At 42.6% G+C, this 23,781-nt stretch overlaps 1 protein-coding gene across 3 annotated transcripts in view; it reads right to left on the reverse strand.

The window, feature by feature from the left end:
* Positions 1-264: 264 nt before the first annotated feature.
* The window catches only part of THSD4 (thrombospondin type 1 domain containing 4), a 680,084-nt gene continuing 656,567 nt past the window's right edge, over positions 265-23,781 (reverse strand). For all 3 annotated transcript variants that reach the window (XM_031668519.1, XM_021940676.2, XM_031668520.1), the window contains 3 exons: positions 16,622-16,801; positions 12,348-12,492; positions 265-6,314 (listed from right to left, as the gene is read on the reverse strand). In XM_031668519.1, coding sequence (XP_031524379.1) covers positions 6,172-6,314; positions 12,348-12,492; positions 16,622-16,801 — 468 coding nt within the window. In that variant the 3' untranslated portion in view covers positions 265-6,171. The remainder of the gene's footprint in view (positions 6,315-12,347; positions 12,493-16,621; positions 16,802-23,781) is intronic.

Consider the following 23,781-nt stretch of genomic DNA (forward strand, 5'->3'; position numbering starts at 1 on the left):
ACCCTGGGCGCGGTGCACACCCGTTAAGCTTCTCAGGTGAGTCTAACGCAGCCTAACGCAGGACCCATGTGAGTGGGTGGGCTCGTGTTCTTTCTAAGGCGTGTCTCGTTCTCTAACTGGCCCAGCTCCACCTTAAGCACCCAGAGCCAACGTCTACAAGCCGCTGACCTCTCAAGGGGCCGAGTTTTCTTTTTAGAGGGGGCTATTTGCAGGAGAACAGAACGTGAATAAGACCAGAGAAAGCAAAAACTTGTCAAAAAGGCAGATATTTCAACCGGTTTATTGTATCTTTACAATAATAAAAATAAATTAGTCACACACAAAAATAGTCATTTTTGCTGAAGAGAAAACAGACCACATTTGCTCACATAATTTGCCTTCTGCCCTTTACCTGCTTACGTAATAATTTAACACTCCAGAGGGGACATGGAGGCGATGGAATATTTAGTGGGTTCCTTGCTCCTGGCTGTGCAGTTCACAGGCCAACCATAGGCCTTGGCCCCAGAATCCCCAGCAGGGACAGTGGAGGTGTCAGGGCAGTAAATGCCACCACTTCCCTCTCAACCTCTCCCTGTCCCCGCCAGCCACCTGCCTCATCCACAGCTCTAACCAAGCCTGCCGAGCAATTGACGTTGCCAGTCTAACAACGGGGGCAAAGCAAAGAGAAAGGGATAGCAGACACCCTCCCATTTCCTTCTCCAAATGTCTGTGGATGAGGGGAAGGCAGATTAGATGAGGAAATATAATATTTAAGATGAAAAAGTAGCAATCAGGTTCAGGTACAATGCTACCTGAATGAGTCGAAAAGCAGAGTAATTTATATTTGGCCTTCAACCTCAGGGAGCTGGACTGATGAGCATACTAAACAATTGTAACTATGGACTGAGAAAAAGACATCATCGTACAGCGACGTTCCAGGAGGCTGGGTTAGTATGATCAAATGCTTTCACACAAATGTGGATTGCATATGTAAATAAATACCTACCAGGTGCCTTTAAAATTAACACATTCTAAATAATAGAACTATTTTGGTGTAGTGACTCATTCTGCAGATAGAGTTCAGAATACATATTTCCTATAAACATCTTGTATTTACAGAGAACAAAATAATAAGTTATAACAAAGTATATCCTTCTGTCAACTGAGTCGTGGGGAAGGAGTCAAGGCAGGGGGTGTTAGCTTGTGTAGCAGGTGGCTTCCCTCTCGCAAGAGAAAGGACTGAGAAAGTTGACTGGAAGTTTTCACCCTCTTGTGGTCACTTATCCTCAGCACGATGGACACCCCCATCATTATCTGCTGAAACGAACAGGAATGGGGGGTAGTTCAGGGTGGAGGGAGTTACTTAGCCTGTGCGAAGGTGCAGGAACCCAAGGCGAACTGAGAAAGAGTGATGGTTATCTACAGGGTCCTAGACAAGCCTTGGCTCTGCTTCCACCACGGTGAGTGACCCTGGGCAGGCAGCCCCCAATCCTGTTGCTCAGCTACTCCTCGATGCAGACGGCGGCTCTGACCAACTTGCCAGTGTTTCTCTGAGACATGAGGCCACATTCAGCTCAGGATTTCAGTCCCACAGTGGGCTCCCCATGGCTGACAGGGTGGCAAAAGTCAGAAATGGAAAGTGCATAGCTGTGTACTTGTCTTCCCCCACCAAACAAATCACCTAAAGCTCTTCTACTTATAGACTCCCCTAAGCCCCGCGTGGGGATGGCCCTGGGCATTGTTGCCCAGCCAGATGCTTGAATCCCCTCTCCAGCATCCCTGGCAAACGGCCTCTGCTGCCACCTTCAATGATGGGTGGGTCACCACCTACCAGAGTCCCTCCAACTTGTGAGAAGCTGGGTCTCTGCAGGAGCTAAACTGTGCCTCCCTGTAGCTTCTTGGTCCTGGTCCTAGGAGAGCTCTCCTTGTGCCCTAGTCCCTTCTCCAGCCTGAAGGTTCTCATGAAGTCCTTCGTGCTGTTTCTGAGAGTCTGCACCCTTCATCGGGACGGAGCATTGATAAACTGATGCTATAGATGATCGGTTTTCTTCTTAAAATATGGTTCCAGCAAATGCAAACAAAATGTGATGTGACCCTGACCAGTTTTCTCCTTACGCAGCCTGCATGTCTGTGGGCTTTGTTTTTGCATGGTTCCATCCCACTTTCTTGACTCACACTGAGCTTAGTCAACAGAAATTCTTGCCTCTCTCCCACCTTGTATTTACAGTTTTTTGTTTTAGTCAAAATATAGGATTTTGTGTGGATTCCTGGTGAATTTTTAACATCCAAGTTTTATTCTAGTCTCCCTGATCTTTTTGGATCCAGCACGTGTCACCCAAGCCATTAGCTCTTCAACTTCATGTCATCCATACATTTTGTGAGGAAGGCATCAATATTTTCCCATCTAAACCATATTAAAATGGTTTATAATATGGCAAGGATCAAATACTAGTCTCCACCCACAAGGCTGATATAGATTATCCAGCCTGTTTTAAGGGAAGTCATGTTTCTTTTTACCACTTATATTTATGTCTTCCTCCTCATTAGAAAATTGATATTCCAACCTAAGGTGGCTATCCGAATGAAGAAAACCCCACAATATTGGTTTAGAAAGGTCCTGGTAATATCTGGACTTCTCTGTCTGCCACAAAACTTGATGAAAATACATCAAGCTTGTGTCTTCTCTTTTCTGTCCCTTTGTAAGGCCATTCTTTTTAAAGCAAAAAGAGTGTGAATGCTAAATACTTTGAGAATAAGTAGATGACACATACTCAAGAAAATAAAGGAAAAACCCTCCAAGAACTCTGGGCCAGAGAGGTAAAGGGACAGGTGGGCACAGTGCTGAGACCCCTTGTCATGTTCTAGCTCCCTGGAGGTGGGGACAGGCTGCCTTGCTCTCCCTGGGGTCCCCAACAGCTCGCAGGCCGCGGGCACAGAGCATGCCCCACAGAACTGAACTGAACTGACTCCCTCTAGGGGCTGGCTTTACATGGCTTTTTTTTTTTTTTTTTGGTGTTTTTTGTTTGTTTGTTGTTTCATTGTAGTATTTCTTAGGCTATCCCTTTTCTACGGAGAGAACCGCAAGTCATTGTGAGGGTGGAAAGAATCTATTGTACTAAATGTCCTTTGCCTAGGCTGCAAGAGGCACAATTTCCTTTTTCAACGGGTGAAAGTAAAATAGCAAACTATTTTTGTTTGGACTTTGTTGACTTTTGTGAGGAAACCGTACAACAGCTTTAATTTATCTAATTTTAAAATTCAGAGCAGGAAAGGAGGCAATCTAGTACACAGGTCAAAAAAAAAAAAAAGAACAGTATCGAAATGTAAATTTCAATTCCGCATTACGGCCAGTTAAAGGAACACGGGACGATCAAGAAGGAGATGACAGTGACAGAAGAAAGGAGAAGGGGAAATAATGAGCACCAAGAAAGCAGAAAGAGATATATTTGGAGGGAGATGGCCACCGAAATCTGGGCTTTTCTTAGATCTTCTCCAAGGAAAGTCATCACTGGAAATACTCAAGGCCCCAATTATATGCACTGTGCTAGGGAGAAAGACATTCAGATGCTGAAATGAAAAACTAGGGAATTAGTAAAAATGGGATCTCTAAGACAAATAAATTGATCAAACTATCATAATAATAAACTTCAAATAATCTATAACCTCTCCAGAGATGAACTCCAAGAATAGCTCAATGGTTTGTTGAAAAGAAAAAAAAAAAAAAAAGAGACCGCTGGTTTATGCACTTTCTCCCCCAGGGAGACATGGGGTTGATATATTGACTTCTCTTCAATCGCACAGTTGGCAGGCTGGCCATTCTCATGGAGGGTCATTCTCCTTTTAAAGAATGGTTAGGTAACCTTCAGCAGCCATAGGGCACTTTTGACATAAAGAGAAAGCCATCACTGACCCAGCCCAGCCACGAGAATTCCTGAGTTGGAAGAACCAGGGTGTTCGCCTCCCACTCAACAGAGAATTCCCTTGAAGGACAGAGAGCTCCCTCACGTGTCGTGGCCCTTGCCTCTGTTGGGCGGCTTTGATGGCTAAAAGGTGTTCCTTTAACTTGGGCTAAAACAGCCTTTCTCTCTTCCACTCATTGATCTGACCCTGCCCTCCAGCAGGAAAAGAAAACCTCTTCAAATGATTGGCTTGCTAGGCAAGATCTGAGAGCAGCTGCATACAGGAACAACTCCCCTCGTGACAAGAAGCAAAACAAGTGGCGAGTGGAAAACAGCAGGCCCTGAACAGCACCGGTCAATATGCTTGGCCTCTCTGGTCTCTTTTCACTTCGTCAGTGTGGGAGCCTGGGCCTCTGCTAGGCTGCTTATCCGTAGGAGTTCCAAGAGAATCAGGAGAGATGGCGATGCTTTTGGGAAATGATGCCTGGGGCTCCCCAGAAGGGAAGCTGGGAAGCTACCCATAGAAAAGCCAAACAGAATTTCTGAAAGCCCCAGGTTAGTGGAAGCCTAATGAGCGTGTCAGGCCAGGTCGCCATACTGCTTCCAAAAGCTGCAAACCATGATCACAGTAGCAGATTTGCAGCTAAAAGAGCAAATGGGGGAAACAGTTTGCTAAGAATCCAGGCTTGCTTTAAAAGGGAAATATGCCCAGGACCGTAAGACAAATTTTCTGTAGGTTTACAATCTGTTTAGCTTTGCCATATTTCTTAATGGGTAAAACCTACATATATTCCTCTTAACTGGTTTTCAGAAGATCCACCTTTCAACATACACTGCATCCTCCTTCCAGGCCTGCGGCCTCTGGGACTGGATAGTTGGGGGAAGTGAATTGGAAGAGATGGGGAGGGGCCCACAGCTCCTTGTCCCAGGCCAGCCGCATTAATGCAGATCTTGATGCTAAAGTCTGGGGATTGGGGGTATGGACTGTGAGTCATGGGGGAGGGGAGGAATTTGTGGCCACAGAGAGAAATTCATAAACAAGACCAGAAGGAGACTTTTTCTAACATGGCAGTGTTTTGGCTGGGACAGGTTGGCTGGACTCTCCGGGGGCATGGTGAAGAGCGTGGGGGAGGCAGCCGAAGCAGGGCAGAGCCCAGGCCGCAGAGCTGTGTGCTTCAGAAGTTGGCTCTGCGGTGGGGAAGGCTCCGCGGCCAGAAGGACCCTGGCCTTCGATTCCTCGGGAGGAACAGCACTTGGCATGGAGTCAGAATTTCAGGCAATCACCTGCTTCCCCCAATGGCTTTCTTGTTTCACGGACAGTTTAACAAAGCCTGCAGAGTCCCGTAACTAGGATCTGTAACTTTGAGGGGAAGGGCAAGTAGGAACAGGCATCCAAAACAACTGAGTGCTGGGATAAAGGCTTGACCAGAAAGATTTCAGGGGCCTGGGCTTTGTTTGCATTCTGGGAAACTTCTCAGCCTCTTGGTCAGAAATGAAGCCACACCCTTCACATCTAAGGACAGGCCCCAGGCTGGTTCTTGGTAGATGACTGGGGCAGGAACTCAGCTCTTCCACTGGATGGGTGAATATACCTGGCAGGTCAGTTACCTAAGTTGAGCCTCAGTTTCCCCGTTAGTAAAATGGGGATAATGAGTCACCCCCTGCCTCTCATTCTGGGATGTTGTGAGCTGCTAAGGAGCTAGTATCTGTGAATACACCTGTTAAATAAAGCACAATATTCATGTGAGATATTTGTGTCATACGGCAGGAAAACAGTCTAATGTCTTTGAGAACGAAAACAGGCACAGCTGGGCTGAGGTCACAGAGGGATGCACGCGTGTCAGCAAGGCTTAATGGGGCGCTGGGTTGGGGGCACTGCCTCCTTGGACTCTCCAGGGCGCTAAGTTTAGAAAGGCCAGTAGCACCAGGGACGGGGCAGCGCTCAGTCAGTGGCCCATCTGCTGACTTGAAGGTGCCAGATGGGAGCAGGGCTGAGAGCTCCATGTACTTCCCACTGCTTGGCTTTCAAAGGGCACCATTAACAGGTGCCAGGTCCAAGGAGGGGAATATCAGTACATGGTGATGCTTAGAGGACCAACTGTGGCTTTCAGACATTCTGTGTACAAAGCCCCTGGGTACCACGGGGTGCATTCACCGGAGGCAGGGGCGGTGACTAAGTTGGTTGGCAGTGCCTGGGCCAGGCGGCCTGTGGTGGAGCAGCAGCCAGCCAGGCGCACTGCTGAAGCCCCCGGGACGGCGGTGATGCTGCCCTGCTGATGGGGGTGCAGGGGTGTTATCTGCTCCCCAGGAAGCCCGTCTGCCTGTTGGCCACACGGGTGCAGGAGGCACAGCAGGCGGTCTTGTAGTAGTTGTAAACACAGAGTCTTGCCTGGACCACCACGTTGCAGTTGTAGTACTTGTCCTTGCAGTTTTCGTCTGTAGCAGAAGAGAACAAATAGAAGACTCCCTGAGCACAAGAGGCAGCCTGGACCAGTGGGAAGAGAAAGGGCGGTGGCTGTGGCTTTAACCCCTCACTGCTGTTTATTACCTATGTGGGGTGTGAATGTGTGCCATGGGCTCACAGGTTTTTCTCTTTCTTTTAAACATTATAAAGGAAATAGGTATAGAGAATAAGTTACTCCTCTGTGTCCTCACTTCTCTCTGATCACTTCCTCCTTCATCCTCATCACTCCAGAGGTAATCAGAAGTCCCACATTTGGCGTTTCTTATCCCCAAACATTTCTTTACACTTAAACTCTATATGATGGAGTCCCTCACCACTCTGTGACATTTAAACATAAAAAAGATACATATTATATAAACTCCTTGGCAACTTGCTCAACGTTGAATTAGTGCGATTCATTCATATTTAATGAATGCTATAAATATTTTCATTATTGAATTTTCTTGTATATATAATCCACAATTTAATCATTTTCTATGGATGGACATTTAAGTTGGACATTAATCCAACTTTTTTTTCCTAGTGCAAACAATACTTTTAAGTAGTTTTGTTACATTCTCTGTCTGGGCCTTGCTGGGTCATAAGGTATATCCAACTTTGCTAGATACAGTCAGTTTGCTCTCCAAAGTCGGTATAACTTTTTAAGTTCCTGTGTTCCTGTCAGCGGAACGGAAGGATTCTCTTTTTGCCATATGTTTTAGTTTTTGCTGAGCTAGTGAATGTGAAATGATTCCCATGTGAGGCTGAACATATCATGTATATTTGCCATTCAAGCTTCCTTTTCTGCGAATTGCTTTTCTGATCTTTTGCTCATTTTCTGATTTAGTTAACTTTAAAAAATGATTCACGAAAATTCTTTATATCTAATGGATCTGATCCTTTGTGAGTTAGGTTATATGTGCTGCAAATATCTTCTTCAGCCTGTGACTTTTCTGATCACTTTGCTTCTGGTGTTGTTTGATAAACAGAGATTTTTAATTTTAATGTAATTGATATTATGTTTTCCTTTGTAGTTTGGAATTGTTGGTTTCATTTAAAAAACCCTTTTGTATTCTGAAATAAAATATAAATTTCCCCATTCTCTTCTAAAAGTTTTAAATGTTCTTTTCACATTCATTTGACTAATCCGCCAGGAATTAGGGTTTGTGGTGTGTATGGTATGTGTAGGATGAGAGGAGGGAGTTCAGTTTTCTTGTTTTTTTCTTTGTATATGGATAAACAATTGTCTCATGACCATTTATTGAATTTTTCATCTTTTCCCCACAGATTCATAATGTGACCTCCATCATATATCACGCATCCTTTATATGTTCATTTCTGGGCTCTCTATTCTGCTCTCCTGGCTTTTTTTATCCATCCTGGTGCCAATATGCCTTGATATGTGGTAGGAAAAGTCCCTCAACATGGTTCATCAAAACAGCCTTGGCTCTTCTTGGTTCCTTGCTCTTGCTCTTTCATATAAAAATTTATTTTATTATTTCATTTTATTTTATTTTATTTTGAGACGGAGTCTCACTCTATTACCCAGGCTGGAGTGCAGTGGCTCTATCTCGGCTCACTGCAACCTCTGCCTCCGGGTTCAAGCCTTTCTTCTGGCTCAGCCTCCCGAGTAGCTGGGATTACAGGTACACGCTGCCACACTTGGCTAATTTTTTTTTTTTTTTTTGTATTTTTAGTAGAGACAGGGTTCCACCATGTTGGCCAGGCTGGTCTCCAACTCCAGCTCAAGTCATCCACCCGCCTCAGCCTCCCAAAGTGCTGGGATTACAGGCGTGAGCCACCGTATAAACTTTAGATACAGGTTGTCAGAGTTTGCTGTGAAAAACCTTGCTTGGATTTTGATTACTGTTGCTTGAATTTATAGATTACTTTGGGAAAGAACTGACAATATACTTCTCAGCTGCTTGCTTTTTAAAATATTACTAATAAATATATTTAGATAATTTTTTTGTATCATAATATCTACCATCTTCTTTTTTGGGGTGTATTTTGTCCCATGTGCTGGAACATATTTAAATAAGTCATTTCCTTCTATTTATAGAAATGTAATTGCTTCCAATTTTTTTTTCTTTGAGAAGGAGTTTTGCTCTTGTTGCCCAGGCTGGAGCACAGTGGTGCCATCTCGGCTCGTTGCTCATGAGGCAACCTCTGCCTGCCGGGTTCGAGTGATTTTCCTGCCTCAGCCTCCTGAGTAGCTGGGACTACAGGCGTGTGCCACCACACCCAGCTAATTTCATGTATTTTTAGTAGAGACGGGATTTCACTGTGTTAGCCAGGCTGGTCTCAAGCTCCTGACCTCGTGATCTGCCCGCCTTGGCCTCCCAAAGTGCTAGGATTACAGATGTGAAACACCACGCCCGGCGTGCTTCCAACTTTTATAAGTTACAAGAAATTGTACAGTTCATTCAGTAATTCTACACAATTCATTAAGCCCATTTTTTTTTTTTTCCAGAGATGGGGTCTTTCTCTGTTGCTCAGGCTGAGGTGCTATGACTGTTCCTAGAGGCAACCACAGTTTGGGTTCCTGGGCTCAAGTGATCCTCCTGCCTCTGCATCCTGAGTAGATGGCACACCCGGTAAGCCCTATTCTTTGTGTATGTGTGTATCTGTAAATTTTTGACAGCATATTTTTAGTATATATTCCTAGAAGTGAAATTATTTAAGTCAAAGGTAATGAGCGCTTTGTATCTTCATAGATATTGACAAAATTCTCTCCAAAAAGATTACACCAAGTTACAAGTTGGCACTTGACTTGTTCCCCACAAGTTTACCAACACTGAACAATGTCAAATATTTTAAAAGTTTGCCAATTTTATGAAAAAACATGGACTCCCATTATTTTTAAAATTTGCATTTCTGATTACTAGTAGCTTGAGAATTTCTTCAGCCTCTTGTGGTAGATTTTTTTTTTTTTTTTTTTTTTGAGACAGGGTCTCACTCTGTCACCCAGGCTGGAGTGCAGTGGGTGTGATCATGGCTCACTGCAGCCTCGACTTACTGGGCTCAGGTGATTCTCCCACCTCAGCCTCCCAAGTAGCTGGGACTACAGGCATGCACCACCACACCTGGCTAATTTTTATAATTTTTGTAGAGAAGGATTTCACCACGTTGCTCAGGCTGGTCTCAAACTCCTGGCCCAAGTGATCTACTGGTTTCAGCTTCCCAAAGTGCTGGGACTACAGGTATAAGCCACTGCACCCGACCTTGTGGTGGGTTTGTTCATTTCCTTTATCCTTTACAAAACTGGACCATTTGTCTTTTTAAAAAATTGAGTGAGTTCTGTCTATATTGGGGATTTAATTTTCTGTCTACTTGAGTGACATTTATTTGATTTTAAGATGCTATCAATTGTAGGATGATTTATTAACGTCACTCTGGGATAAGATGAAAGATTATATGCAGATTTCAAAAAGCTGACAACAGCACACACGTACCCGTGTACTCAGGTACTATTTTCTTCTTCAGCATCGTCATCAAAATGTGCACCTGAGCATTCTTTACCTTCAGAGCCTACACAGATTCTTGCTCTCAGCAGCCCTCCGGGATATGCCAGAGTGTGCGTCATCACTCTGGCTTGTGGCCTGGACATCTTTAGTAACGTTGGCGCTGACAGGTATAATTTTGAGGCACATCAAAGAATACCAAGGCTTTGTGTACATCTTCTGTTTTGTCAATCTCATAGTTTCCCTTTTTTCTCTAGTTGGATTTTATATAATTAGAAGCTAGACAATTCCCCCCGCTTGAAAAGACACCATAGACAAACATAGAAGACAAAAACAGTGGCAACACATTTTGTAGCACATTGTATTAGTTAGAAGCCTTTGACAAAGTGAGGCAGCTGAGTGACAGCCCTTCAGAGTATATGATTTGCTTATGCCAATCATTCCTGGCTTTGAGAGTTACACAATCAATTCCAAGGACCTGGTGATTTTGACGGTCTTTAGTTATATTATCTGGCCTGAGACAAACAGGAAACTTTGTGTGTATAACTTTTTTTTCTTTCTTTCTTTCTTTTCTTTTTTTTTTTTGAGACATGGTCTCACTCTGTCTCCTAGGCTGGAGTGCAGTGGTGTGATTGCACCTCACTGCAGCCTTGACCTCCTGGGCTCAAGTGATCCTCCTACCTCAGCTTCCCAATTAGCTGGGACCACGGGCGTGCACTACCATGCCCAGCTAATTTTTAAGCATTTTTTGTTGAGATGCAGTCCCACTATGTTTCCCAGGCTGGTCCTGAACTCCTGGGCCTAAGCAATCCTCCTATCTTGGCCTCCCAAAATGCTGGGATTGTGAGCCATTGCATCCAGTCCAAGATACTTTCTTCTAGCATTTTTACAGACTGTTTTCTCTGTTACAGTCTTTAATCCATTAGACATTTATATATCTTATATTTTTAAAGGGATCTTCAGTGTGGTCTCAATACAATGGAAGTCTCTCCTCTCCCCACTTACTTATCATTCCCCCTTCATCAAACTTAACTTCCCTTTATAAAGGAGTCTGTTTCAGAATTCTGCATTATAACATTGGTATATGGTATGCCTATATTATATATTAGGTTTGTGCAGCTTTGAAAATAATGGCAAAAACCACAATTACTTTTGCACCAACCTAATAGTTTTTGTTTCTGTAGCTTTATAATATGTTCCAACATATGGCACATACAGCTCCCCTTGGGAACCTTCTTTTGTCATCTTTATAGTATTGAGTGTTCCCATTCAGGAACATGTTAATGTTTCTATCTATTCACATTTCCTTTTATATTCGATAGCAAGGCTTTCTTAATTATTTATTTTTTCTATATAGATCTTATAAACTTGTTAATTTTCTTCTTATGGAATTTATGGCTTTTTGATAGCTACTGGGAATGGTCATCCCTATAACTTTAGTCATGCGTCATTGATGGGACATAGGAAGCTTTTAATTATAAAGCATCTATGCCGTCATTGACACATCCTCCCTGGGATAGGAAGGATGTTAGGTCAGTATACTAAAACCTTCAATTTGGTCCACAGCAGGAGGAATCTACCCCATGAAAGCTTATTGATATATTAATACATTTCCTTTGATGTTATTGTGAAGACAGAAAAGTAAATACGTTCTTAGGAGACTGTGAAGAAGCCTACTGAAGGGGCTCGGTGCACCTCCATCCTGGAACCAGCGCTGACTACACCTGGGGATGCATTCTGAGTAGATTTCAGATGGGGTTTTAGGGCATCCAGTATGCCTCTGGAGATGCATCTTCACCCACCTCACACTTCCTATCTGCCCAATCTATGTGCGAGGTGCCTTCTTTGGTTTTCTGGGTGTACTTGCGCTCCCCTGCTGGGATGGGCACCTTCCTCGTGAACCGCAGCCCATGAGAGGGCCTCACCTCCCTAACGCTCTCCAATGCTTTCCTCCAGGGAACTGGCCCCTATTTCAAGGGTGCAGGTTGGGGTCTTCTGAATTGCAACACTGTTGTTCTTTGCAGGACTCTGACCATTGTGCGGCCTAGATCTTCCTGCTGTCACTCCGCCTCCTTGAGTCTGGTCACTGCATCTCTCTGGACTCAGCTTGCACTACGCCCCTCTGAGAGATGGTCAGACCCTCCATCACTGTCTCTACCAATTCTTGGTCTCCTCCCCTTCCTCCTTTTTCTGCCAACTCCCTGCTAAGCTCCCAGAATCTCCCCACATGGTCCAGCCTACACTGGTCTGCACCTACAATTAAAAGTTGACATTTTACTACTTTGACCTTAAGGATGATAGAGCCAAATCTTTGAAGGCGTTACCATTTTAATCAATCCACACTGAAGTGTATCTCTTGGTGGGTGGCTTAGACAGCCATCCACGCTATGAATGATCATCTTAAACTATGAAACTCATACCAAAAGCACTTTGACCCTCTGAACGCCACGACTGTGTGCAAAGTCACAGAAAGCCTAGAAGAGGCTTGTTATTGTCACACCAGAGAATTTGACAAGCTTAAAAAACACAAACCTTTCCCCCACAATTGAAATCTCTACTTACCAACTTCAGGGACACAGTCCTGAGGGTTACAAGATTCTCTCTCCTCTGGTTTCAACTGAGGGTCACAGAGGTTACTTAGAGTCATGTCATCTGACAGACACCGCACTTCCCGGACCCGAAAGCCACCCTGGCAGCTCTTGGAACACTGTATGGGAACAAAGGGAAAAGGTCAGATTTTTGGGCAGACTAATAGCTCATTACACTGGAGAAAGACAACACTGGAAAATCTCAAACATTTCCAAAAGGAGATAGAATATGAAAACAAACTCCCATGTACTTATCAATCAGCTTCAACAATCAACAACTCATGCCAGGTGTGTCCCATCCATATCCCCAGCCCTCCTGCTCCTCCCACTATTTTGAAGCAAATCTAGACATCTGATCACTCTTCCATATAATTCAGGCTGCAGCTCTAAAAGACAAGAACTCTTAACAATTACCACAATATCATTATTCTACCTAGAAATTACAATACTTTCTTATTCTCTTCAATATAGACTCACTGTTCCTACTTCCACTTATCTTGTGAATCCTATAGATTTTTATTCTTATTTTTATTTTTTGAGATGGAGTCTTGCTCTGTCGCCCAGGCTGGAGTGCAGTGGCATGATCTCAGCTCACTGCAACCTCCGCCTCCCAGGTTCAAGCGATTCTCCTGCCTCAGCACGCCCAGTAGCTGGGATTACAGGCATGTGCCATCACGCCTGGCTAATTTTTGTATTTTTAGTAGAGATGGGGTTTCGCCATGTTGCCCAGGCTGGTCTTAAGCTCCGGACTTCAGGTGATTCACCTGCCTTAGCCTCCCAAAGTGCTGGGATTACAGGCGTGAGCCAATGCGACCAGCCAAGATTTTTTAATACAGATTTTTTTTCCTTTAAAAATCAGGATCTGCATCAGGTCTGCAAGTTGCAATTGGTCAATATGTCTTGGACTCTTTCAATCCATAGGTTTCTCTTCCAGTGTCTTTTTCCTCCTTGCACTTAAAAAGCTTTTGGTTGCAGTGGGGTGGGGTGGAACTGAGTCATTTGTTCTGAGGTTTCCCATAGTCTGGATTTTGCTGACTGTGCTCCCATGATGTAGTTCGTGTTCCTCTATGCTCTATATTTCCTGAACACTGGAAGCTGGACCTAAAAGAGGCCTTAATAGGTGCAGGGTATTTGTGTGTGTGTGTGTGTGTGTGTGTGACTACTTCCCAGGGGCTGCCTCTCTTTTGGAGATGTTAGTGGCCACTGATGTGCAATGCTCAGATCCATTAGTTTATTGGGGGTCTGGAATTCTAATTCTAATTCTATCATTTTGCCTTTTATTAGCTGGAAATCTTTCATAAAGAATCCTTCCCTCAGCACCTTTACTCTTTGGTTACCCAGTGGTATGTTGTTTAAGAAACAGAGTATAAACACTTGAATCTTTCCCTTCATTTACCGGTTTTCATAATAGTAAGTTGGTTCCCTAACATCCTATAATGATGGCCTATTAGTTTTTGAAAGTATTATAAACTTATTGTAAATGGATGGATTTAAACACATATAATGTGTTTCATCCAATCTAGGGTACTCTTCTTCTTACCGATGCTCACTGGCTCACAGGAGCCTCTACAAGTTGACTTTGGGATGCTTTGGACATGAGCTCCGGTGTGTTTATGAACTTCCTTGCTGTCTGCTAGGAAAGGATATCCCAACTTAACTTACATATATGCTGCCTCAGGTCTGGAAGCAGCCACCCCTCTGAATCTCTAGGTTGGTCACTGATTCTAGACTCTCTCAGTGGGTGAAATTAGAAAAGAGTTTTAGAAAGATAACTTAATTTCTAAGTTTATACTGACACTTCCAATTCAAATTAAGGACAACAGGCTTTTTATTGAGGCCTTAAGTCGTACAATATCTATCTTGTATCTGTATCTACTTTCTCCTAAGTTGAACATCCTACTTCTCAAGGATATTGGGGCTAAAGAAATTATACTATCATCTAATTACTCATTTACCTTCTCACACATTATATGCCCAATCATCATATCCAGTACAATACTATCACCAAGAATAGGATAATTGCAAACAGTGTGAACATTTTTCTGCAGTAATTTTTTTAGGGATAGAATGTCAAACTACTATGTATTAAAGTTACTTGCAATAGTGCTGATGCCACCAACTGGAAACATATTTAGATTAATTTGTTTCATTGTATTTTCAGTTCTGGGGGATTGCTTTTTAAAAATTTAATTTTCCTTTATAATTATCTAAAATATTTACTTAATTCCAAACTCAAATTTGTAAAACAAGTTACATTCAAAGAAGTCTAGCTTTCATCAGTCTTTGCTATTATAGTAACCATTGACTTCATATTTTCTAAATTTGCATCTAAAAATTTCCCTTTTTGTGGCATACAGACCTATCAGTTTTGACAAATTCATACAGTTGTGTATCTCGATTGCAAACAAGACATGAAATCGTTTCATTGCAGACAAAAAATTCCCGTGCTGCCCAGATTGCACAGATGTGGTCAGTCCATCCTCCAGCAGGCACTGATTTGGCCTCTGTCTCTGTAGCTTTTCCTTTTACAGAATATTACATAGATGGACTCACACAACATGTAGTTTTTGGAACCTGGGTTTTTTTTACTTAGCAAAATGCACTGGAAGTTCATCTATATTTTTGTTGCTGAGTTTTTGGTTCCACTGTGTGGATGCACCATGGTTTGTCCGTTCACCTGTTGATGGACATTTGGGTTGTTTCCAGCAGGTGTTTTTGGAATTTGTCTCCTTTGACTTGGCTCTTTGTAGACTCTCCAAATCAGATGACAAAAGAAAACTGCGATCTATTATTGTATCCTCAAGCCTTGGTCAACATCAAGATAACTAAATTCCACTTCCCAGAAGTTGACAGAACACCTTTTCAACCCACCTTCTTCGTTCCCATCTGCCTCTGAGGTGTGGTTTGCTACACAGCCAAAGGGCTGTTATCACTGGAGCAGACAGACACTTTTGAAAATGGAATTCTCAACTTTTATTCATATATTTTCTAAGCAAAATTCCCTTTTATCACCCTTGGATCATTGCGAGAAAGGCTCTGGCCCCCCTACTCTGGGCTCACTACAGCCTCTGCTTGAAGATCTTCAGTGATGAGAAGCAGAATGACCTTCCCCCACTTCCCACCCTGACCCACAGAACTATGCCAGTGGTCACCTGGGATGGGGCCGTCAGGAGGTTTTCTGGTCACCTGCAATGATGGTGAGGAGGTTTTCTGTTTTAGGAAGTTTCTTGAAAATGTACTCTTCAACTTGAAAAACATGAATCTTATCACTATATCCAGCCTTTCCCCTTTCATTTCTTAATGACTTATTTCTGTATTTATCAATCTCTCTCTTTCTTCACTTACACACTACTTCCCTCCTTACAGAAAGGATTTCACATGACTTGAGAAAGACTTAGAGGGTCACAAGATTTTTAAAAAGTGAGAAAACTAGGACTAAAGGAAGATAAAAGTAGGAAAAAGAAAGCGAAGCCACAGGAATATTAGCACACAAAATCTACTTTGCAGGATCTGGTATACTCTCTCTTTGAGGTGAGGCATAATTTTGGCTTTGAGCTTCCTTGTAGCCAGTTCAAACAGAAAACAGAATCAGTCCCACAATCCATAATCCAAAATGTCTATAGGATTTTTAAAAACTGTACACACACACACACACACACACACACACACACACACACGTAGTAATTAAAAAAAAAATTTTTTTTAGAGATGGGTTCTTGCTAGTTGCCCTGGCTGGTTTCAAACTCCTAGCCTCAAATGATCTTCCCACCTTGGCCTCCCAAAGGTGGTTCATTACAAGCGTGAACCACCACGCCTGGCATCAGATGTAGTACTTTTAACAGCACCCTTGAATCCTCAATCCTCTACGGCGGCATTGCTCAAAATGCAGTCTAAAGACAACTCCATCCAACACACCTTAGGAACTTGCTAAAAATGCCAATCCTCGGCCAGGGTTGGCCCAGAGTTGATCTTGTCAAACAAGATCCCCAGATCTCACACCAAAGTGTAAGAGTCACTGTTTCTACAATTTAGAAACCAAGATCATCTAGGTCTCAGGCCTCACCCACCAAGGGGAGTACCTCCACCAAGGGTGGCTCATGGGGTACCCCAGCAGCCACCACCTAAGGTAGATTGCTGTAGGGAATCTCTTTCAGGGCTGAACCCAGTGCCTGGCGCAGAGGGGTCTATAGGAATTCAGATGGGGGACAGTGTGCCAATGCAACCTCCATCAAGGGCACCATGACTTACCATGCTCCATTCGGTGCTAAACCATTTGGCTCCGCAAGGCTTGAGGTGGCAGGATTGCTGGCTGGGGGGTTTTTCCAGGAAAGAACATTCAGAGGGGTCCAACACTTCAAAGGTGTCTGCATTCTTTCTAACACAAATCACCTCCCTCTGTTGTGTCCCACTCCCACACTCGATGGAACACTGCAGAAAGAAGCAGAGAAAGATGAGCGTCACATGATGGAAAGGGGGCGGCAGCTACTGTCCATCAAGGGATGCTTATGATGGGCACCGTCAATTCTACCACCAACTCTGGGAGGAAGAACCCATGAGATCTTGGAAATGTTTCTGGAGGAGAAGTGGCATATGGATTGCAATTTCCTAACAGTTCTGTCTCCAAATGCAGACTAGGTGCCCTGATTGTCATACCTGGAGGATGCTGGTCACTAAGATCTTATTGTCTTCTGTGCTGAGAGGGAAATAGTTTACCATAAACCCTCCTGCAGGAACACACCAGCCAGGTCATTTGGTTGTTTCTGTCCCGTAGACTCTGACACTTCTCACAGAAAGTAAGACAATGAACTGACATTCTTATCTGTTATTTTCTTAGGAGGTGGATACTGTGAGTGAATGAACTCCTAGACTCTGCACACCTGTGAACACCCAAAGCTGAGAAGAAGACCTAAGGCTTGGGAAAATGTACCCTATGGTCAACCCTCCCATTCCAACAGGGCAGCCAGTGGGAACTGTAACAGAGCCCAATCTTCTTGTTTCCTAATGTGATGCTGAAATCTGCAACACGGAGTAGTGACCCCACAAAGAAGCCAGGCAATTCCATATGTTGGTGCATTTCATTCGTTTATGGAAATAAAATGCATATAACTGTTTGCTCATAAATTATCCCATTTAGTATCTATTACTTTGCAAAAGGTTTTTTTTGTTTGTTTGTTTGTTTTGTTTTTTTTTTTTTTGCTCATGTTTGGTTTACTCAATACTTTTGTTTTTTGAGACAAGGTCTCACTCTGTCACCCAGGCTGGAGTGCAGTGGTGTGATCATGGCTCACTGCAGCCTCAACCTCCTGAGCTCAAGTGGTCCTCTCACCTCAACCTCCAGAGTCGCTGGGACCACAGGTGTGCACCATCTTGCCTAGTTCTTTTTTTTTTTTTTTTTTTTTTTTGAGACAGGATCTCACTCTGTCACCAAGGCTGGAGTGCAGTGGAGTGATCTTGGCTCACTGCAACCTCCACTTCCCAGACTCAAGTGATCGTCCCACCTCAGCCTCCAGAGTAGCTGGGAATACAGGCACATGTCACCATGCCTGGCTAATTTTTATATTTTTTGTAGAGATGGGGTTTTTCCATGTTGCCCAGGCTGGTCTTGAACTCCTGAACCCAAACGATCTGCCTGCCTTGGCCTCTCAAAGTGCTGGGATTACAGGCATGAGCCACCACACCAGGCCTTTCCTGACTAACTAAAAAAAATTTTTTTTAGAGACAGGGGCTGGGCATGGTAGCTCACTCCTATAATCCTAGCACTTTGGGAGGCCAGGGTGGTTGAATCACCTGGGGTCAGGAGGCAGAGGCAAGATAATCGCTGGAACCTGGGAGGCAGAGGTTGCAGTGAGCCAAGGTTGTGCCACTGCACTCTAGCATGGGTGACAGAGCAAGACTCCGTCTCAAAAAAAAAAAAAAAAAAAAAAAAAATTGTTTTTAGAGATGGGGTCTCATTATGTTGCCCAGGCTGGTTCTTGAACTCCTGGCCTCAACCAATCCTCCTGCCTTGGCCTCCCATCATTCTGGGATTACAGGCGTGAGCCACTGTACCCAGCCTCTTAATACTTTTTGATTTAAAGTTGTAAAGCTGTGGTCTGTGTGCTTTTATCGACTTTAAAGAATCTACTACCTTTATAAGAAGCCTGCAACAATGTCTGCAGTTCAAACTCTAAATATTAGCTTTATTGTCCATAGGCAGCCACACAATCAAATAAAAATAGGGAGAAAGAAAAACCCCTATCTATGGAAAAAAAATCACAAAACCCCCGAATCAAACAAATGATGAATTAGTCACACAGGGCATGAATTAGCAGAGGCCATCAGTTTCTGCTTTGTCTATGCCTTCTTTTTTGCCATCTTCGTAGCATTCAAAAAACTATAAGTTTTTTTATTTAAAAAAAAATATATTTTTTGGGATGGAATCTTGCTCTGTTGCCCAGGCTAGAGTGCAGTGGTGCGATCTCGGCTCACTGCAACCTCTGCCTCCCAGGTTCAAGCCTCAGCCTCCTAAGTAGTTGGGGCTACAGGTGCGAGCCCCCATGCCTGGCTAATTTTTGTATTTTTAGTAGAGACAGGTTTCGTCATATTGGCCAGGGTGGTCTTGAACTCCTGACCTCCAGTGATCTGCCTGCCTTGGCCTCCCAAAGGGCTGGGATTACAGGCATGAGCCGCCGTAACCAGCCAAAAAAAACCAAAAACTGTAAGATTTCCTATTCTTCCTACTTTCCTATTTTCCTCCATGTTAGTTTATGATTTGGAGTGTATTTGTGTCTTGGCCTTTTCTTTTTCTATACATGTCCTTTTCCTTTTCTATTCGTGTCTTGTCCTTTTCTCAAGTGCTGCAGGCATTGGAAGAACTGAAGGCAGGAGAAGAGCCACAAACTGCAGCAGGCAAAGGTCTGGCCTCTCCCACAGGAGGAATGAGGATGGGGCAGGGATGGGCGGCAGGGGTGGAACACTAGGCCGAAGTCAGGAGACATGGAAACTAGAGTCTAGACAGCGTCGCTAAATAGTTCTGTGTCTCTGGCCAAGACATTGCCCTTTCCCAGGTCGCTGTGGTCTTATCTGAAAAGCGAAAGTGAGGGGTTTGGAAACATGATCTGAAACACCCCTCAATGCTATGAGATCCTACATCTGTACTAAGTGTGTGGCAGAACAGAAGACTGCACACTTTGATCAAAACCTGTCGTTATCTTCTGCTATTTTTGGCAAATCTTTGAAGAGATTGTGTACTTAAGGGAGAATGAGCACGTCTCAGTCTTCTCTTACTGTAAATGCTCAGAAATGGCAGAATGTGTGTGTCTGGAAAGTGAATGAATGTATTTATGTGTATCTGTATCTGTGTATGTGTGTGTAGTCGCGCATGAGACAGCATTTGAAGACAAGAAAGGGCAATCAGCCTTGGTGGACCAGAAATTATGGGGAATCTTTGAATACTGAAAGATAGATGAGATCAAATTGAAGAAGGAAACTATAGTCCAAATGTACACAGAGGAGGAGTTCTAGCAAAGATCATGTGCTTCATTCTGTATTGGTGGTAGATGGAGATCAGGATGGAGGTCTCAGGACAATGAGTGATTAGCTGAGTTACTGGCCAAGAGCAGCCAGGGTGGCCTGACTGTGCCAAGGAAGAGGAAGCAGTGAGTCATCTGCCAGAAGCATTCGTGTCAAAGTGCAAAATGAAGTCATTTTCAGGTATTCAAGGGCTCAAAAACCTTACCACTTACAAATCCTATTTGAAAGACTTTCTGGGTTATAGTCTTTAGCAAAATAAAAAGAACCAGGAAGAAGACATAGGATATAAAAGGAGGTGCTCGCAAAGACACCAATAAAAGCTGTTATTACTAATGGATGCCAGGTGTCTTTTAGGGACGATAACAATGTGTTGGAATTCGTTGTACAACTTTGTGAATTTACTAAAAACCAATGAATTGTATATTTTTAAAGGTTATGGTATGTGAATTATATTTCAATAAAAAAGAATCTTTGAGGGGAAAGGAGAAAGCTATTTTAAAATTTAAATCTATATTTTCTATAAAATTAACATTAATCTGGAGCTAGATCCAGATAATATCAACATCTTTTTGGAGATATTGTAGATCGAGAGAAAGAGTGGAGGTAAATAAAAGGGGAAAGCTTCTATTTTCTTTTAGGAGAGATGTGGTTTCTGATAACTTGACATTAATGGATACATAAAAGTTAAAATTCTGTGCTAAAAATTTGAATGTTATCACAGAAGATATACCACTAGAAGATTTATGACTTCCAAAATGTTGGAGGGGAAAAAATGGAATTAAGAAAACCTGACTAGTAACAAACATGTTGAAAGGAAAGAGGAAAGAAGCAAGAAAGCATGACAACAGAAAACACAAAATAAGATGGTAGCGAAAAGTCCAAACATGTAAGTGATTACAATAAATATAAATGGTTAAAATTTAACTCTTAAAACACAGAGGTCTATAGATTGGGTAAAAATAAAGACAAAAATAGTCCTCCATATGAAAGACATACCTTAAAAATACATAAAAAGTTTGAAAATTAAGAAATTGATGAAGATATATCAGGTGAAAATAAAAAATGAGAAACAAGATGGAGGAATTCAAATAGCACACAAAATATAATCCACAGAGAAAAGCATACATGACACAAAGTAATATTTAATAGGGATAAATGCTTTCAGTGAGAAGTGATGGCAATTATGCATGTTTCTGTACCTAAAGAATTCCTGCAGTTGCACTTTGGTGGATCATTGATTCGTGAAAAGATGAGAATAAAAATATCCATTGCAATAAATGCAATCAATAAATGCAATCCAGACCCAGAGGCAGACAAAATGGCTGCTCCTGAAGACTAGAAACTGTGACAGATCTCAGAACTAAGACAGTCTAAAGTTGCAGTAAACTCAGAATTGATAGAGAAGAAAGGAAATAATTCTGGGCATAAATAATAGACTTGGTAGACTCTTATGAGTAAGAGTTGGGCTACTGTGCCACCAGAGTAGAAAAAGACTCCCTAAGCTTGATATACTCCTAGTTTCCAGGGATCTGGGAAGCAGCAGCAATGGAATATATGCCTTTCTTGGTGGAGTCAGAAAGACTCTAAAGCCAGAAACTCCTTGGTCTCTGCCTCTCTGTGGACTTATGTCTCATTTTCTCAGACTGGCTTTTTGCACAAGCCTCAGTAGGGCCACTGCCAGCACTTGAGCTCACAACCTCCTAGTGAGTCTCTTCCCTAAAACACAAATGAAAAGTCCCCGGGAAGGATTCTGTTTGGCTCAGCTTGGGTCACATGTCCACCTGTTGGGTCACACGTCCACCTGTTGGGTCACATGTCTACCCCTGGACTAATCACTGTGACCAGGTTGGTGGGGTATTCGAAATGCCAACTTTAATTCAACCCATATGGTTGGAAGGAACATTTATTTTTATATTCTGAAGTCAGTTAATGTTTAAAACTTACCTTTCAAGAAATAAGCATGCTCTTATTTAATTTTCTTTGGGGAGTCACATTCCTAGGGCAGGGAGTTTCTATCAGGCCCTGATATCCTTATAAATCCAGAACCAAAACCTTGGCCACATTAAATTGTATCTTGACCCTTTTGGACAACAGGGCAACCAATCCTTTGTTTCTAATCTTAGCAGAAATAAAGGTTGTCTTTGCCAGGGTTCATACAACTCTTAGTTCTTTGAGCTTATGTATAAGTCAATAGGAGGCCACAAGAAAAAAGGCCCTGAATCCTGCTCCCTTCTCTTCTAAGAATGGTAGACATATGAGTTCAATTGTACTGCTTATTTCACATGTGTGACTATAATGATCTGATATGATTTCACACATCTATGGATATTTGGTATAACTGGTGTACCATATGTAGTCACTGCTGAATTATCTTTGGGGTTTAGGTCCTATGTATTTTACTACCAGTAATGAGATAGCAATTGCTGGCAGAAAAAATAAACATAGAGCAATGGGAACTAATATTTATTAGGTATTTCTCATATCCCAAGCAATAGATAACTCTCTTTATGTATAGCATCTTACGAAAACCTCATAACAACCTTAGGAGGTTGGTATTATTATCTTCATATTCAGATGAGGAAACAGGCTCAGATAGGTGAAATCACTCACCTAGAGCCAGAAAACTAATGAGAAGTCAAGCTGGGATCAGTTAGCAAATGTGTCTAACTTTGATATTCACCAGAGTAGCACTGGAAGTACTTGAATTCTTTCTGAATTCTCTATATTTTAAGAAACATTAAAGGGAATTTTGAAAAGAAAAACATTTCCCTATGCTTTTTGCATAAAAACCCTATGTTGAAGTGGGAGAGATGATAGCGTTTGGATATCTTCACATTCTATTTCTCACTTGCCATTACGCCATATGCATTTTCACATCGTCCTAATGATCACTGTCATTGTCACCTTATATTTTACTGAGTTATGATATGCCATAATATCTGTAACCATCCTGCTGTCATGAACATCTCTGCTGAAAAACTTTTTTTTTCCTATTGTTAATTATTTCCTTAAAATGAAACCCCAGGAGTGGGGTGACTGGGTTAAGGCAAATGAACATTTTTATGGTTCTTGACTTTTATTGCCAAATTGCTTTCCAAAGGGCTTGTATCAGTTTACAAGGACAAGGCAGCGCATTTTTTTCCAAGGTCGGTTTTTAAAGCTACTTAAAAGAAATAAAATTCTATATGGAGCCAGAGGTCTTGATAATGTGTAAATCATGATCATAAGCCAAACAGTCCTTAGAGAACTAGCCAGCCCTGGGAGCCAAATGCTAAGTGGCCCAAGAACTCCAATACTGATGGTAATCAAGACAAGGCAGTCATTTCCACATTTTCTTTGTGGGGTTCATGTTCAATTTTGGAAGAGTGAGGGAAAATGTAATTCTTCAATTATTAAAGTATTCAGTATTATTTATTCTTCCTAATGAACAATTCCAACTTTTAAAATTTCTGCTTCTGACACTGTCAGAAACGGAAAAAGCTGGCTTTAGTAACAGGAATAATAATAGAAGCAGCCAGCATTTCTTGTGTGTCAGGCACTGTGCTACATACGTTTTGTACATAATTTCATTTCTTCTAAAAATAACCTCATAAGGTACCATCATTGCCAGCATTTTATAGATGAGGAAAGCATGCTAGGCCATAAGCTCCCTGAGGGCAGGGATATTTGTGTTGCTCACTGATGTAGCCTAAGTACTTAGATGAGCACATAGTAGGTGCTCAATGAATACTGTTGACCGACTGAGGCTCCAGAAATATAAATAGCTTCTCCAGGGTCACAGGTAGACAGTGGCACAGCTGGGATTCAAAGTTGGGACACCTGACACAAAGTCCTGGTTCCTAATCCCTCTGGTATCCTGCCTTTTGCCTGGCACAGGCAGACGTACCCAGTTCTGG

Source organism: Papio anubis, chromosome 7 (genome assembly GCF_008728515.1).
Source record: "Papio anubis isolate 15944 chromosome 7, Panubis1.0, whole genome shotgun sequence".
Lineage (NCBI taxonomy): Eukaryota > Metazoa > Chordata > Mammalia > Primates > Cercopithecidae > Papio > Papio anubis.